Source organism: Dipteris shenzhenensis, chromosome 16 (genome assembly GCF_047967505.1).
Source record: "Dipteris shenzhenensis isolate YYH24624 ecotype China chromosome 16, Dip_SZ_1.0, whole genome shotgun sequence".
Classification (NCBI taxonomy): domain Eukaryota; kingdom Viridiplantae; phylum Streptophyta; class Polypodiopsida; order Gleicheniales; family Dipteridaceae; genus Dipteris; species Dipteris shenzhenensis.
Genome location: NC_141611.1, coordinates 18,849,197 through 18,867,837, shown reverse-complemented (window position 1 = coordinate 18,867,837; position 18,641 = coordinate 18,849,197). Strand labels below are relative to the sequence as shown.

Genomic DNA, 18,641 nt, shown 5'->3' with positions numbered 1-18,641 from the left:
CATGTAGCCTTAGTAATTGGTAGGTGTCGTGCGGCACCTACCTTACAATTTTCCCCATGTGCTCTCTAGTGGGATACTTTTAAGACCAAACCAATGGCCAACTTGAATTTATAAAGGTCCTTTTTCCCCTCTTTGGACCAAACCCCAAATTCACTCCCAAGGCACCAATCCCTAGGGAGAACTTTGCACACCTACTTTCCATGGCCTTGCCCACTCAGTTTTCCAGAGTCTTGCCTACATGCAAGTTCAAAAACTCATGCCCTCGTGACATAGGCAGCACTGATGTAGAAATTCCATAGGGAGATTCGGTAGAAAAGAGGGAAGGATAATAACGTTGCTGATGCGTTGTCATGCATTATGCATAATATGAGTTTCATAGTATTAGAAAGCATTCATTAGAACTGATGTTAAAGTCGGCAAGTATGTCTAGAGCCTTTGTTCTGAGGATGTGATAAAACCTTGGGTTATAGATGACTTGGCATCTAGGGAAGGCCATACGTATGCAACAAGTACACCATAGAGAATGGTATGCTTAAAAGAAATGGCAAGTAGTAATACTAATTGGAATGATCTTTGGCAGAATATCATCTATCATTGCCATTATAGCCCATGTGCAGGGCATCTAGGTGTTGAAAAGACATTTGGGTTAGTGAAGCATGATTTCTGTTGGCCAAAGATGAAAAAGCATATTCATGAATATGTCACATTATGTTTTGTGTCAAGCAAGGCAAGATGGGTGAAGGCCTCTCGCCTTTTAAAGCCATTGGAAATGCCATCAGGTAGATGGGAGAGCATTTCCACAGACTTTATAATCGATTTGCCATAGAGAGGAGGGTATGATTCTATCCTCGTGGTGGTCGATCGTTTTATCAAGATGGCTCACTTCAGTCCGACTAGAGAGTTAGTAAGGGCTCCACAAGTAGCGAACTTGTTTATAAAAAGAAACTCGTCTATATGGATTGCCGAAATCCATAATATCACACAAGGATATGAGATTTACTAGTTAGTTTTGGACTGTTCTATTCGACACACTTACGACTAAGTTGGGAATGAGTAGTGGGGATCATCTTGAAATGGATGGTCAATGGAAATAGTATCTAAGAATTTGTATGATGGGATATATTCTCGTCTTACAAAGGTGTGTGTGTGTGTGTGATACAACTGGATTTCACCCCAAAAAAAAAGTGTGTGTGCGCGTGTGTAGATAGATGAGAAAAGATCTTTCAGAGAATTGAAGGAGAGAGTGTATCTCGAGATTCCTTCACACACTAAATCCTTAGCCATAGAACAATATGTGAGGTTGTCACCACTATATTGTGGGCCATGGTTAATTCTAAAGAGAATAGGCGAAATTACCACAAGGTTGCGAGGTGCATCCAGTGTTTCATGTGTCTTTATTTGGTAAAAAAGCAGTGTCCATGAGGGGGAATATATGCTGCATCCTTGTCTATGTACAATAAAATATAAATATAGGCGTACATTACTGCATCTGTGTTTTGTGCATATACAAATACACTATAAAGTTGAAACATGCATGTTTTTTCATGCACATGTGTATAGTTAATGTAAGTGAGTATAGGTCTACACAGATCCATGATATGTACATGCATATCTGTGTGCCTGCAACAATACACCAGGTGTACATCAAATCTTCAACTGTTTGTCTGTCTCTGTTCTTTTGTTGTTTGCAGATTGAGAGCATGGAAAGGAAGGGTTTACAACCAGATTTCATGACGTACAATGCAATTTTAGAGGGATTCTGTGCGAATTGGGAATTGGAAAAGGCTGAAGCTCTGCTAGAACGTATGCTCAAAAACGAAGGGAGCCCAAGACCTTCGGAGGTTTCTTTCAATGTCATGTTGAAGGCATGTGCTGATGCGGTATGCTAAGTGTTAGAATTAGTCCATTGGTTGGCTTTTTATTTCAGTTGTTGCGTATTTTATCAGCTGTTTGTACTACTTGCAGTGTGCATGTTATGCAATAAACTGTTTTTTATTTTCTGGGTGCAATGTTTTCCTGGGTAGTGAATTGGTTACTTAAGAAGTGAAGTGCTCAGGTAAGCAATCCAACTGTTGAAATAAATGATAGGCTTATATTGACAAGGAAAAAACTGGCAGGATGATTTGATAAAGGCACTCCGAATCTTTTCAATGATGGTCGAGACCCAAGTAAAACCAGATCGGTGCACAATCTTGTACTTGCTCTCTGCTTTTGGTAGAGTCAATGATCCATATGAGCGCGGTACAGAAGAGTCCAAAAAAGAGCTTGCTGAACGATTGTCCGCCATTGAATTATACATGGAAAAAGTCAATATGCAACATGATTGCCAAACTTTTCATGCTGTGGTAAGCTACTTTTCCTGCACATTGTCATTCATATGTTTATATTCCCTCAATGTTTTTGATGTTTTTCTTTCTACTCACTCTATCCTATTTGCTTGAAACGTTGAAGAGCATGCCAATTTGTAATCATTCAATTTTAATATTTTTATAAAATTCCAGGCCCACATAATGGAAGTAGAGCCGGCTATGGCCTCATTGTATGGGCCTTGTTTTGCCTGTAGACTTCCGGCTATGGCCTCATTGTATGGGCCTTGTTTTACCTGTAGACTTCCGAAGTAGAAAGGGTAAAACATGTTGTCAGGGATGTAACCATGCTTTACCTCCAGGACCTTGTATTGACATGCATCCATAAACTGGACATAAAATAGGGAGCTTGAGAGCTGGATTGGGTGCAATAGTAATACCCAAAGGATTTACACTCAGGACCAAGAGACGTGCTTCTGTGTGTCAAGAAAACAACATTCAGGCAGCAGGGAGGGAGAGTGGGCAGCAAGAGCGGGAGGGGCAGCAGTCAGGAGGGGAGTAGGCTACGTGGAGGGAGGGAGTTACATTCTTAGAGCTTAGAAGTGTTATGGAGGAAGACAGCAAGTACAGAGTCTATTAATATCTATGGGAGACCAACAGGTCTATGGGACAGCAAAGAAACAAGCTAATACATCCGTTCAGGGAGGGCACAAGGCAGCTCCCTCAAAGCGACTTGGAGTTATTATAACGCGCCTATATTAACGCGCCTATATTGTAGTGTGAAAAAGTAAGACAGTTAAAGACTGAGGGTTTAGATTTAAACTCCTTCATAAGGGCCACACCCTCACGAAATATTGCCCATGTGCTGGCTTGTCTAGCTACTGGGACCTTGGCCAACTCAGTCATGCTCGAGTGAGCTCCTCTGCTACCCATACTGCTGTCCCTTTCAGTTGATTGGACTAGCAAAGAATGTTAATTCTTGTAGCGTGTGTGCTAACAAAGTATAGCGTGTGTCACACCGTGATGGACGCGCTTATAACATCTAGTTCGTCTTCTTTATCTTCTGGCGTTTATTGCGGCCTTAATCTACGCAAAGGTCTCAGAAAATGAGTCTTCCTCCTTGTACCAGCCATTGGGTAGTCCCCCGATCCAAATTTTAAGTGCATTGTCACACTTGGCCTCATGTTTCTTAATCTCTTTGTTGACCCTTGTATCCACCTCTATAGTAACTGCTTGTCTATATTATTATTATTATTTCAATGAAAAGACTTCCATTAAGTAAGAAAAATCCCCAAGAACAAATGCTCATGGTAAGAGTACATCATGCATAGCATGAAAAACAAAACACCTTGCGTGGGTCAAAAACCTGCTCATCAAAAAGAGCTAGTAAAGCTCTAAGGTTGGGGCTGAAAATGCCACCTCAATTTTGTTGACTCTGAGAAAAAAGGGGAGCCTCTCCACTTCTGGAGGAAGATTGTCCTCCTTGTAGAGGCTGCTCGGGAGGACCCTTGCATGCTCAACCAAATGGCCATCAAAGTGTGTACAATGTCTGTCCATTACAAGCTGAAGTCTGAGATGGGTGGACCTGGGAGCCATCAAGTGCCTCTATGCATCTGAATCTCCAAATAGGCCATGCAAAAATGCTTGCTAAGATCTCCCAACAAATATCCACTGAGGCATGTGCAGGTCTGTGAACTGTTTGAGGCTGTAAAAGAGAGAGCCAAGCCATGGAATCCGAGGTCATGAATGTTGTGATTACTTCAAAAGCTACACATGCATAGAACTACTCCGAAATACACCCAAGAGCAAGATAGGTGAAATCCAGAAATCCAACTAACAATCTATTATCGCATGCAAACGAAAACAAAGATTACCACCAATAAGATCCTTCTCATCCTATGGGGCTTGTTGGAGGATCGTGCAGCTAGAGCATGCTTCAACGCTTAGAACGACAATCAAAGAATCAAACTTTGCTAACAACCTCGACAACTACCGATCTCATAAGTGCGGAATAGAGCACAGCCATCTGATACATAGGTCCCTCAATCTCGGCGTGATGACAGCAACAAATTGACGAGATGCGCCCACTGAACCAGACGAAACTTTAGTAGAGGTCACAGCCTTCAAAGACAACATCTCCCCCTGTAAATCTCCATGCTCTCCGTGCAATCAAGGTGCCATGTGGTTGGCTACTCTCATCGTCCTAGCAAAGCCTATGTAGAGGTTTGCCACCCCTCAACACGGCCCTCAAACCGAAGCAGGGGAAAGATAGAACTAGTAACAAAATTAGATCATCAGCAAAACATTTGAACAAGTTCTAGATGGCAAGTCTCTCAGCGGCGAACTTCTGAAAGGGCCATGCTGGAGTAGAACATTGAACTAGGCAGTGCTTAACAGCATTGCCAGGTAACCATGTACCTGTTACATGTGGAGCCTTGAGACGTGGCAACAGTGATGGCCTTAATTGATTTAGCAAAGGACCTGTCTCTTGATTGTTCAGACCCCTGAGTGGTCATATGGGTCGCTTTTTAAAACCCATACCTTGCCTATGGGACTTTTTGAATCAGCGTCATGTGTGATGTCAGGAAGAGATGGGCTATTTGTATGCTTGTTTATTGCAGGATAATGCCATCTTTTTAGATAGGAAAGTGTGTATAAGCTCCGTGATAATCCTGCTGCTGAGGATGATTGAGCGGGGTAAATGTAGTTCAGATTTTTTAACAGTAAAAGAACCTTTTTGAAACTGAACTGGAAATTATTGCTGTATTGCTTTAACAACATTCTTGTGCAGGGAAAAACTCTCAGTAACAGTAACAATTTAATAACAGCATTGATAAACCAGTAAGAGTGTAGTTCTAGTTGTGCCTGCGCTGGAATGACATTGGATCTCTAGCTGCTTAACCAGTAAAACTTATGCACAGATCATGAGTTGCTGTGACACAGTTTCAAGTAGGTCTTGCTATGCATTATAAATGTAGCTCATGAAGGCACAAAACAACCAAGAGTTTTTCTTGAAAGTTGCCTTATTCAATTTATTGGAATTGGAATGCTATGGGGAATCCCACAAGAGCAAGCTCTGAGATCTTTTCTGGAGAGAAAGGTGGAACAGTATTGTCTACAGACTTGTGAACTCGCTGGAATCGATCTACATGGGCATGTGAAGTGCTTAGCGCTCTCAGGTAGTCTTCACAGTTTGGGAATAATGCTTGAGCAAAACTGAGGCTTGAGCAAAAGTGAACAATCATTGGGATGTAGGCATTGCCTCACAAACAGTGACAATTTCAAATACTGATGTATGACTACCTTCAGTTCAGTAACTTTGAACCCATGTTAGACTCATTGGTAGGAAAACCAAAGCTAAGGATTATCACCAATGGAAAACTACAATATCAGAATCCATTTTGTGGCTTCCTTTTGGGGTGTTTGCTAGTATTTCCTGTAGAATTGTAAAACCTTAATCATTTGATCAAGATGATTTCTTGTTGTAGAATTGTAAAACCTTAATCATTTGATCAAGATGATTTCCTGTATTTCCTGTAGAATTGTAACAACTAAATCATTTGATCAAGATGATCTTTATTAGTTGAAGGCATTTACTTGTACTAAAATTTTGGAAGGAGTTTAAAATGTTGCTGTTTGCATGCCTATAGGGATTTTAGGTACTCATTATTTCTATATTTTTCCTTTCTTTTCTAGTTGGTTGCATTAGGTGCTGAAGGCATGACAAATGCAGTAGTTCAGCGTTTGCATCTTGCAGAAGGATGTACAGGTGATGACGGTGTTCCTATCTTGGATACTATTACGTTCAACACAGCAATAAATGCTTGCATTCAAGCTAAACAGGTTACCATACGCTAAATTTGGTCTTCTAATCTATGCACTTTTTAACGTCCCATAGAAGCTACTAGTTGCTGGTCACATTGTTACAGTTTTGCTGCTTGCAGTGGAATGCAGCCAAAGACATCTTCAAAAGAATGAGTAGCCTTGGTATCAAGACCAGTACATACACTTACAATATCCTGATCAACGGATGTGTGGAGAGGAGAAAAATTGGGGACGCTTTTCAGTTTCTGGATGCAATGCAAGAGGAGGGATTAAAACCAACTTTACCTACTTACAATTCCTTAATGAAGGTAACTCTTACCCTCTGGTTCTTGCGCTCATTTTTATGCTCTATAAAGTTCATGTTTTTCAGTATCTAGATTCTGACTTGTTATGCCTATCTTTGCTCATTTCTTCAAAATACTTGTCTGTGGTAGTTCTACTAACCTGTAAACCATATGTGGGACTCGGAAGCCTAACAGCTAGGAAACCAGAGTGTTCTCATGAAGTTCATAAGGGGAAATAGACAAGATCTCATGAAGCATGGCCCAGGCTATGAGCGCAAGTTGTGAATGCTCATTTGCTAAATGTGCCTTGCTCATTGTCATTGCATCATAAGGTCGCATCCATAACCAATTGTCACCCGCATTCGTTCCAGCTGGGCTGTCAGTTCCACTATTGCATCAATTTTATTCATATCCAAGGATGATCTTGTATGGAACAATGAAATAAATTTATTTCACCCTTGCACTCCTATTGCGCTCATTGGATTCAGCAGGGGGATAGGATGCCCACTGCTTTTTTCAGGTCATGAGGTCTAAGTCAGCAGGAACTCAACTCAAGCATAGGAGAGACAGGTGCACAGGACCATAGGGACCTCTAGGAGGCCTTGCATATCGCCACCACCTTTATTGGTTGTTAGTTGCTCAAACGGAACCCTCTATTGGTTAACTTACATAGTATCAGAGCCAAGCGATCGACATTGGTGATCTTTGCTTCAGAATGAGAGCTTTTGCTTGAGAGAAAGGAGACTTCAACTTCAGCTAGGATATCCAGAGATCTACTTCAATGTCTGAAGTGTGAAGTTTGTGAAAGTTGAGAGAACACACAATACTGGAGGAAGCATGAGAAGGATGAAATGAATTGCACACAATTTTAGTACAAAGGAAATTTGGATTTCATAGAAACACTAATTCCTAGATCTAGATTTAAGTGCTACAGCTACACGTGGCATAATACATGTATGGTGTGAAAATAATTACTGCGTCAACCTATGAGCGATCCTATACTCCCTTGAACAGGGTCAGATTCAAGATTTGAACTCCACAAATTATCTCGGATCCTATACACTGGTTACACATGTCAAACGAGTGAAGACTTGATATTACAACCTATGAGGGCATTATCCGGGCATTATCCAATCCATGGTGGGCATAGCCCAACAATTCCCGCCCTAATGCAAGAGATCGTCACTATGCATCACCAATCCCCCTCTGAAGAAACAAGTTATCGTGTATACCAAGGTGCTTGCATAGGAAAATTTTCTCCTTTGGTAAAGACTTGGTCAATATGTCTGCTGTATTGTCCTAATCATTGGGATTGCTGATTTTCCTTTTTTGATGATGAAATGATTTTTAACATCAATGTGCTTAGTCCTAGAATGATCCTTAGGGTTCCTGGACAAAGCAATGCATGATTGATTGTTGCAACCAAGGGGACTGTACCCTTCTGTCTGTGCCAAGGTCACCAAGTAGCCTTTGAAGATATATTGCTCTACATATGGTCGCATTTGCTGCCCTATACTCAGTCTCAGTGGAAGAAAGAGCAATGCTTCTTACTTGCCCATGAAATATACTGGCAGTGCTGAGCGAAAAGGTGTAGCATGTAGCAGACCTTTTTGTCTTTGCTACCAGCCCAATTATTTTCACAAATAGAGACTACCCATGAAAAATCAAGGTTGTAGTACCTTTGATGTACCCAAGGATTTTTTTGGCTGCCCGGCAATAGCTGCCCTTATGATGTGCCATGCACTGATTGACACAACCTACTGCATATGAAATATCAGCCATAGTGGTCATAAGATAAATCAAGCTGCCCACCAATTGCCTTTACAAAGTGGCATCCACATGTGGCTACGGAGTCAAGGGGCTTCTAGAGGTCGGCGAAGCGACAATATACTCTCTGCTTCTGGTGGCTACCATCCTTTATGAGAGCTTAGAGGTTGACGACGTGATCTAGTGTGGAGTGATCCCATTTGAAACCTTGCTTGACCAGTTGCTCACATGCCTACACGCTCAGCATATCACTAATTTGTTATTGATATCTCAAGTATTGAGTGATATACCTTGCCCACCACGATGGTCTGGTAATGACCTAAGTCCATGGGATTCCTTTCCTTGTGGATTAGAATGATGGTATTTTTAATGGTCCAAGAAGTGGGAAAGCCTTTGCAAACAGCCTCATTGAAGAGCTTGACTATGATTGGAAAGACGGGCGGGAGAGGGGGGCCGGGCAGAGGAGGGGTGGGGAGAAGAGAATTACAGCTCTCGCGGCAAAGAGAAGCCTATGGGACTGTTATGCTTGGTAAAATATTTGCTTACCTTGGGATTTGGGAATACTAGAACGCATGGTGTTTAAGCCGAGGGTGAAGGCGTTGGACCTAGTATGAAGGTAAAGCTATTAAGCATTCTCTCTCTCTCTCTCTCTCTCTCTCTCTCTCTCTCTCACACACACACACACACACACACATTTTTTTTAGTGAAAGCTTTGATTGATTATATTACAAGAATAGTCACCTCAGGAAAGAGGCGCTAGAAAATACAACTACTAAAGATCTCTATCAATCAAAGAAAGATTGCTGCAGAGAACGCTTAAAGAAAGCAAATAAAGAAAAATTGGGATCACCAAAGACTTTACAATTGCGGTCTGTCCATAAAGTCCAAAGTGCCCAATAACGAGCCCAAACAAAGAAAAGATGGGACTCGGTCGTTGTGGATGAAAACGAAAGAGCCAGAAAAATTTCCCAAAGAGAAGAGTCGGGAATCTCGCTCGTAGCCTTTGTTGAAGAGAATCCAAAAATTGTTGAAAAGACGGGCAATGCCAGAATAAATGAGGCGCACCTCCAATCCTAACATCAAGCCACACACTTTTTTTTTTGTGTGTGGAATCTTTGAGTCATTATATTACAAAAAAAAGCTATCGCAGAAAGGGAGAGCTATAATACATCAAGAGAAAATCTCACTGTAGGACAAATATACATCATGATCAAAGACAGGAGATTGCAAGCAATCAAAAAGCGATTGCTACAAAGAGTGTCTGAAGAAAGAGAAAGTGGAAAAAACAGGATCACCAAAGACCCTATGATTACGATCCTTTCAGAGAGTCTAGAGTGCCCAGTACTGAACCCAAACAAAAAAGAAATCAAACTCCTGTCTAGGTGGATGTACACCAAAAAGCCAGAAGAACTTGCCAAAAGCAATATGAGGAAACTGAGCTCTCAAAATCTGCCCAAGGAAGTCTAAGAAAGCACGAGAGGAAGGACAATGCCAAAAGAGATGAGGCACAATCTCTCTCGGAGCCAGACATCTGCGACAAATAGAGGAAGCAATATGTCGTGGTGCCAAGAGCTGTGCATGAGGAAGAACACCCAACAAAGCTCTCCACAAGAAAACTTGCTGATGGAGAGGAATCTTAGAATGCCAAATCTGTCTCAAACGTTTCCGCCACCATTTGATAGGGCTATTAAGATGCCAAAGCTGATTTGCCTTTTGTGAGATAAATGGCGGAGGAAGTAGAACTTTATAAAGAGAAGAGACAGTAATATGTGCAAACTGCAGAGGACGGTATGAAAAGCCCACAGAAGAAAGTGTCCAGTCTTGAAGACGATCCTGTAGATGCAATGGAGGAACCGGCTAGAAAGGTTGGAGCATCAAAGTAATCTTATGCCAAAGTGGAGGATAATGCATTCCAGGGCCAAATTTGGCAGCAGCCAAAGGAAAAGTAAGGGAAATTCCAGCATCATCAACAACATCCTGAACAAAACGAATCCCCTTGAGACTCAAGAAATACGAACGTCGAGGCTTCTGCAAAGCCAAAGGAAGGGCGAACACTCTAGACCAATGTATACTTTCAGCTCTGAAAGAGTTGCCCGGCAAGGAATCACTGCCATACCAATCCAAGTGAGAAAGGATATGTTTCCAATGCATTAACAAATGGGAAACCGAAGGACAGCCGGGGATTTTTCATGTCACAGAACCAAAAAGAAACTCCCACTGGGAAAGCTGCCAATGACCAAAAGTTGGAGATTCAACATGCAAGAGTAAATGACGAATCATGGCAGCCCATGGTTGAGAACCTTGCAAAAACTGCCGCATGAGTTTCCCCTTATGAGCAAGAATGTGCAGATGGATATTAAGAATATTAAGATCTCCATGCATCTTTGGAGAACAAAGCTGCTGTACCGGAAGCAAATGCATGCTTTTTTTGCCATGGCGAGAACACCAGAAGATTTCCAGCACCTCTGACATAAAAGAGGCAAGATCAGCCTTGCTGAACTTAATAAGAGGCAAGTAGAATTGAATATACGCCATCAGAATAGATTGCACAATTCGAAGACGAACATGCAGAGGCCAAGTTGCCAATTTCCAGTGCTCCAGCTTTTTCTTGAGAGTTGCAAGAATCCAATCAAATTGTTGACGAGGAGAAAGTGTCCAACTCAAAGGATAGCCAAGATGACGAACCAATTGAGTAGGTGGGATGATTTCTCCAGGCCATAAAAGAGAGTGCCATTCCTTGGAATGCAAAGGCAACAATTTTGATTTCTGAAAATTTACATGAAGCCCAAAAGCTAAACCATATAAAGAAAGAGCTTGTATTAGCTCTGAAAGATCCTGCTCTGTATTGTGGGGAGTGAAAAAAGAATCATCTGCATAAGCTTGAGCAAGCAATGGTTTACTATCATGAATTTCCAACCCATATAGCTTATCCGTAGCTATGAGATGATCCATATACTGAAGCATGGGGTGCGTGGCTATAGCATACAGGAGCGCACTAAGTGGATAGCCTTGACGCATCGAGCAACAAAGAGTCGTGCTTCAAAGATATCCCCATAAAGAATGCAAGCAGCTTGACTGTCATTACAAAGCCAATATATGATATGGTGCAATTTCTGCCCAAATCCCAAAGCATGCATTGTCTGAGAGATGAAGTCCCATTGAACAGTATCAAAAGCCTTGGCAATATCAACTTGCAGTAAAAGAACATCTTGCTCCGTGTATTTGGCATACTCAATTTCAACATAAGCATTTGCGATATTATCAGTGATATGCCTGCGTGGAACAAAACCATATTGTGCAGGATGTAAACCATCATGCAAGTATCCTTTAATATGATCAATCACCATTTTGGTGATGATTTTATAGAGTAATGGGTCTCCAATCAGCCAATGATTCACACACTTTTTTTTGTTTGTGAAAGCAGATTACTATATTAACATAAAATCAATGTACATGACATTAGACTCCAAAGGAGAGCCCAATGGAAGAACTCAAAAACAGTGAGAGAACACTTCAAGGCTAGTAGCATCCAAGTCCCTTGCAGCAAAACTATCATGTAAGGATTGCTTGAGGGACATTTTGAAGAAAATATATGCCTGAGGAAACTGTTGACCCATCCTGGAATGCAGTCTCTGTGTCCAAATGGTCCATAGTACCCAAAAGCGAGTCCAGTGAAAGAAGAGGAGGAATGGAGACATTTGAGATGAGAGGCATCCAAACATCCAGAAGAGTTTCCCAAATCTGATAGAGGGAAACCGAAGCCGCAGCAAATGGGAAACATGAGTAATCAATATGCGAGAGTGTGGGCAAGACCATAATAGGTGAGGAACTGTCTCGCGGTGATGAGAGCAACGGGGGCAGGAAGGGGAAGCAATGCGGCATGCTGCCAATTTCACCCCAATGGAAAAAGCTCCCACTATACATCTCCAAAAGAAAAGCCTTTGTTTTAATGGCAATTTGGCTTTCCAGATTTTCATGAGTCGTGATTGCCACCAAGATAAAGGCCTATCCAAGTTCCACAGAGTGTTGGCATGCTTGTCAATCCATGGCGGTGGAAGAAGAAATCTGTAGACCTTCGAGGAGGTCAGATTATGCATTGAAAGCGTATGGGTAGCAGGAGGTAAGGAAGTCAAATTCCAGTCCAGTAATCTATCCTGTGCAAACAGTGGAGGAACCGGAATAAATGGCTGCAACATAGTTGAAAGTATTGTCCAAATGGACCTATGATGCAGACCCAAGGAGAATGTCCTGCAAGCTTGTGGAAATGAAAGCATACATCCTTGTTGATCCACAACATCCCCAACAAATCTTATGCCCAACTTCATGAGATTGTATGCTTTAATAGGTGCCTGTAAAGCGAGAGGCGATTCAAACACCTTGCTCCAATGGATGCTTTCCAAGCGAAAAGAATTACCATGATGAGAGGAAGCACCTGTCCATTTAGCATATGAGAGAATTCTCTTCCAATCATGAATAAAAGCAGTAGAAACAGGGCAACCAGGAATTTTCCCCTGAAATGTGGTCATGACTGCTTCCCAGTGAACTGTAATCCAATGCCCATATGCATGGGACGTCATGTTTCCACACATGGCTGCTAACATAATAGCCCATGGCTGTTTTTGCTGAAAAAAATCAGCAATCATAGTGCTCTTTCTTGCCAACATATGAACCTGGAGATTGAGAATATTCAGCCCCCCATGAGTCTTGGGTGAACAAATAGACTGCATTGGTAGTAGCCGCAAAGCCTTTTTATGAGATTTGCTTTTCCAAAATATCTCCATAGCCTGTGACATATAGGAAGCCAACTGCTTAAAAGACCAGGGAAGAAGAGGCAAATAGAATTGCACATATGCCATAATGATGGACTGTACTATTCGAAGTCGAACATGTAGAGGCCAAGTGGACAAATGCCAGTATTCCAGCTTCTTGTTGATCTTTTGAAGCACCCATTTGAGCTGGTGTTGTGGGGTAATATTCCAGCCCATGGGGTAGCCTAGATGCCTCACAATAGTATGGGAAGAGATAATGTGGCCTAGCCAGAGAAGTGCATGCCAATCAGCTTCTTTCAAAGCTAGAAGTTTTGATTTCTGAAAATTGATATGCAGTCCAGCAGCTATACCAAAGTCATTCAGTGCATGCATCAAATGAGAAAGGTCACTTTGAGAATTCCTGGGCATAAAGTAGGAATCATCAGCATATGCCTGTGCAAGAAAAGACTGTGCCCCTGGAATTTGCAAGCCATGAAGCTGTCCTATGTCTACAAGATAGTCCTTATGCAACAGTAACGGATGGGTAGCAATGGCATACAGCAAGGAACTAAGAGGGCAACCCTGTCTCACTGAGCGGGTCATAGTCCAGGTTCTTGACAATCCACCACCAAGCAGGCACTGCGCCGTGGCATGAGAATAGAGCCAGTAGATAATATGAACGAGGCGAGGGCTAAATCCCATTTTATGCATAGTTTGAGAAATAAAATCCCCATGGACAGTATCAAATGCTTTCGCAATGTCTACTTGCAGAATGAGAACATCTTGTTTAGAATATTTGGCATACTCAATCGCAAGCAAAGCATTGGAGATATTGTCAGTGATCTGCCTTCTGGGGACAAACCCATACTGCCTAGGATGAAGTCCTTCTTGCAAAAGGAAGCGAACCCTGAGGACAATCATTTTAGCGATGAGTTTGTAAATAACAGGCATGAGAGATGTAGGCACACAACCTTTTTTTGGGAATCAATTTGACTAGGCCATGTTTCCAGGATGGAGGAAGAGATTGTTCTGCCCAAGCATGATTGATCATTAGAAGAAGAGTGTTCTTGAGATCACCCCAAAATGCACGGAAAAATTCGACAGTCAATCCATCCCAACCAGGAGAGCTGCTTTTACGTAGATGACTCAAAGCATCATCCAGTTCACTAAGCATAAAAGGCTGCTCCAATGCATGAGCCTGTTCCCAAGACAATATGGGCTGGACATGCATAAGAAATAGAGACCTAGCTGCATTCACTTGTATCAAATGATCAGGCTGAAGAGAAAGGAGATGCTGGAAATGACTAGAACATTGCATTTCCAATTGTGATTTGGAAGTGGTCCAGGTGCCATCATCTTTCTTGATCCTGCAAATATCCTCCTTTCGCCTATCCGCATGGAGACTTTTAAAAAAGGCCTTGGAGGAGCAGCCCTTATCCAAAAGGGGTTTCATGCGAGCTCGGATTTGCCACTTCTTTAATTTGCGAAGATGATTTTGGTGAATGATGTGAACCGCATAAGCACAAGAATCTTGTTCAGAAGAGGTAAGCTGTCTTGTGAGATTGAGCCCATTTCAGCTTGAGCCTGAGGTTACCCATGTAGCTCCGTCCATAATCTTGAATAACAGCCTGCAAGCGATGAGCAAGACTGACCCAAGCAAAATCCATATCCTCCTGAGCATGTGAGAGGAGGGGACGGACAGCCACTCTCACCATGTTCTGAAATTGCTGATGAAGCAAATAAGCACTGTTAACATGGAGCAGTCGACGACCAAAAAAAGGCATATCATCTGTCAGACGTGCTATAGATAATGTTAAGCATACTGGAAAATGATCAGATAGCAAGAGGGAATGATCAACCCATAGTGTACATGTGAAATCAGCATACTGCTGAGCATGCAGCAAATACCATCTGTCAAGTCGAGCCCAGTAATGAGTAAAGGCATTGTGATGACATGTATAACCCATATCTCTGTCCCTTGTTGAGAGCCATAGATCTTCTGCATGCAGGGATGAAAGCATATCTTCCCAATGTCGAAGCTCAGTGGGGATCATGTGAGAACGATGAATGGTATTATCTTGAGTGGCAGGTGAGTTGTTAAAGTCTCCACACAAAAAAGCATTGGACAGCCATGGATATTGTTTAAGGGAGACCCACATTTGAGCTCTAGTCGCAGAAGTTTGTGAGGCATAAACAGATGCTATTTCATAGAGATCAGCCTGCCAGGTGCACCTGATCACCATCCATCGACCCTGAGGGTCATTGTAAGCAACCGTGGGCTGCATATCATGTTTTACCAGCATGCAGACCCCCGAAAAATGCATTGTACCGGCATAAAAAATATCATAACCAGCATAGTGGCCTTGCTGACCAGCCAAGAAGTGTTGATTGTGTTCCTGTAAAGAGATCACATCGGGATGCATTCTATGTACATAATGCCAGAAAAGTCTCCACTTATTGACATTGCAAAGACCCTGAACATTGTATGTGATGCAAGTAATTGAAGTAGACATAGAAGATATGTACAGTCAAACCAAAAGCAGAGTAAAGTATAAGCTGTCAGGCCTCAGCCATGACATCAACATCCACCTGGCCTCCTAGATCATTAGCTCTACGATCCTCATCATTGTCGCATACGGGGATGCCCTTTTTTAACACATCGACCCACAGTTGGGAAGTGAGGCTCTCAGCAGGGGTAGAGGTCTGACCAGGGATAGAAGTTGAAGCATCCCAATGGCGAGATTGTAACGGACGTGGTTTGAGAGTGAATACCTTTTTGGGTTGCTGCCAGGCACCCTGGGGGGAGGCATGAGATTCTGAAATTTTGCCCTTACCCTTATCCTTTTGCTTGGCTGAAACCTGAACCACATTTTCTTTGGAAGGGACAGATTTAGATGGCACATCACCCAGTTTGGTAGGCATAGCCTTAGGCCCCGGGCCATAAGGTGGGGGGGGAGTATTTTCTGGAGCAATAGCTGTAGGTGGGAGCTGATGCAGGACTGCAGGACACTGTGAGGCTAAGTGGCCAAACTTATGGCATGTGAAACAAGCACCTGTAAAGACTCCCCATTTCAAATCAAAATATTTTTCACCTAGGGGAACATCCTCCACTTCTACCGCAATAGAAGGAGGGGTAGGGTGATCTGTATCCCAAAGAACGCAAAAGCGATTGCGATTACCCAAAGGACGGGGTGGGCATACAACTTGCCCCAAAGTAGCTGCCAAACTTGGTAACTCAGCCCTCATATAGTCCGGAAAATCCACTACCTCAACCCATACGGGGCAATGATGTCGAATGAGGCTGTGGTAATCCTTGTTAGGCGACCATGGCATGACATGCACCATTTGTCTGCCATAGAATAGAGGCGACATCTCCAATATCTGCTGACGATATGAGTCATCCAAAAAATGCACTTCATAAAAACCTCTGGAAGCAAAGTATACTCCTTCAACAAAGCAGCCTCCCAACAATGCCTGAACCCACTGGGCCACATCATTTGCTGAAGGTAACTTTCCAGGGAAGAAAATGATGACTGCTTGCTGAGAGAACTTTCGAAGAGGAGCAACCAATGAAGGCAGCTTCAACTTATACTTGATGGCCGGGGGAGGTTTGGCCCCCTTTCGGCTGTGATGAAATTCATCTTTAAGCATGTCAAAAACATAGTGAGCATCTACAGAATCTGCAGTAGAGAAATCAAGTTGTTGTCTTTTGGAATCCCGGGATGAATCCTTGCGAGAGTAACTTTTGAACTGGTCATCCATGGAGGGAAGCAGGGCGGGATTGATGAGATTGCAGGGATAGAACAGAACTATACGGACAAGTTAAAGAGTGGAAACAGGAGCTGTACAGACTGTACGGAAAGTACAGTCTGTACGGTTGTACAGAAGATAGGCTACGAAGGGACTGAGTCGTACGGAAGGGTGACGTAGGAGCTGTATGGAAGAAAGAGATGAACGGGGCTCGTGAGGCAAAACGGCGATTGAGGCTGTACGGAAAAGGACAAAAGGTACGGAAATACAGCAGGGGTGATATCGAGGAGCGAGCAGACAGGGCCGGAGCTGTGCAGGGAGGAAAGACGCTGACTGTACGGCGTCCGTACAGAAGTACGGCGTCCGTACGATTGTACGGACAGGGCGCGGACTTGTACGGAAATTGACGCAGGCCTGTACGGGGGCTTGGGGAGGCTGAGCAGCAACGACCCTCACACACACACACCAATGATTCACACACACACACACACACTCACACACACGCACACTTTTTGTTTTGGGTGAAATCCATGTATTTCTATATTACAAGAGGTTGTTCCCAAAGTGAAGGCCATCAAATACACGCACGCACGTGTACACACACACACTCCACCATATTTACAGCCCCCCGTTTATGATAATCTTACTCCCAAAGGTAAGCTGAAAGATTATAAGGAGGGAGGTGCAGCTGTGAAGTTGAAACCTTCAATGGGATGCAGGACAGATTAAGACTCTGACATTTGTGCAACAGTTTGATGCTGACTATTTCGGTGGTCATTTCACAGAGTCTTCGAAAGTACGAAAGGCAGCCACCTTCTTGAAGGGTCATGCACTCCAATGGTGGACCAATTTTCTTTTGCAAGGTGAAGCCTCTAACACTTGGGTTGAGTTCAAGCAAGTTTTCTCATTTGCTTGGCTCACCACGACTTTTGAAGTTGATATAATGACAGCATGGCATAATCTGGATGCCGCAAACTGTAAGAACCTTGAAGAGTATAATAAAAAGTTCTAGGAGGCCTTATTGCCAGTCAATTCATATAGGACTGTATCACTGTCTGAGCAAGTGAAAAAGTATTGTTATGGGCTGCCAAAGGAGCTTCGTGACTATTGCACCAAGACAAAGGTTTTGGGGCTGGATTGAAGTCATTTGAAGCTGGTTTGAGTCTTCTTGTCACTATCCCTTTCACTTTGATTGCAGTTGGGCATTTAAAATGGTTCAGCCTTTGATTGCACTTTGATTGCAGTCTCCACAGATGCCAGTGCAAGCTGAAATGGTTCAGCCTTTGGATAAGAATGCAAATGCCTCTCCTGTGGTAAAAAACAAAGGGGTCAAATAGTTTTTCTCTGTTCAAGACAAAGGCAAAGCCCCGGCTGTCTCAAATGGTAATGCTTCTTTTCCTGTGCCTTTGTCCTCTCCACCTCAGGGGAAGGGGGAAAAAAATTTGACTGATGGATGGCAAACTCCTCGCAAAGTGATCTCCCCCAGGCGACCTTTGCCTTCTCGGACTTGGAGTGGTGCATCCTCTCATGGGAAAACACTTGCTGAAAACTCTGGTGTTGGCTTGACCTGGGCTGCTGTGACTGCAAATCGGACCTTGTTCCCTGAAGAAGAAGTTGCTGCACTTTTGTACTCTCCTCAGGCTGATGCTTCATCCCAGGGTAGAGGCCCGGACATTGAGGTGAAAATGCAGACGTAGACAGCAACTATGCGAGCTTTGGGGTTTGGACTAAAAATGCAGCAAGTTATTTACTGGCTTTACAGAGATAGCAATGCGGCTTGCATTTTTTCTGGGGATATCTCTGATGAGTGGACTCTTCGTTGTTTGGTCTGCCAGGGATGCCCTCTCAGTGCTTTACTGTATGCCATTGCTACTCATCCTATGCTGCAATATATTGATCATCTTGTCGCTACAGGATCACTTCATGGCTTGGAATTGGATGCTAATCACAGCATGGTTGCT

At 43.0% G+C, this 18,641-nt stretch overlaps 1 protein-coding gene across 5 annotated transcripts in view; it reads left to right on the top strand.

Annotated features, from left to right (window-relative positions):
- The window catches only part of LOC147892651 (Tetratricopeptide repeat (TPR)-like superfamily protein), a 173,031-nt gene that overhangs the window by 151,940 nt on the left and 2,450 nt on the right, over window positions 1-18,641 (top strand). For all 5 annotated transcript variants that reach the window (XM_087387653.1, XM_087387650.1, XM_087387651.1 and 2 more), the window contains 4 exons: window positions 1,692-1,880; window positions 2,118-2,345; window positions 6,003-6,149; window positions 6,251-6,439. In XM_087387653.1, the coding sequence (XP_087243779.1) occupies window positions 1,692-1,880; window positions 2,118-2,345; window positions 6,003-6,149; window positions 6,251-6,439 (753 nt within the window). The remainder of the gene's footprint in view (window positions 1-1,691; window positions 1,881-2,117; window positions 2,346-6,002; window positions 6,150-6,250; window positions 6,440-18,641) is intronic.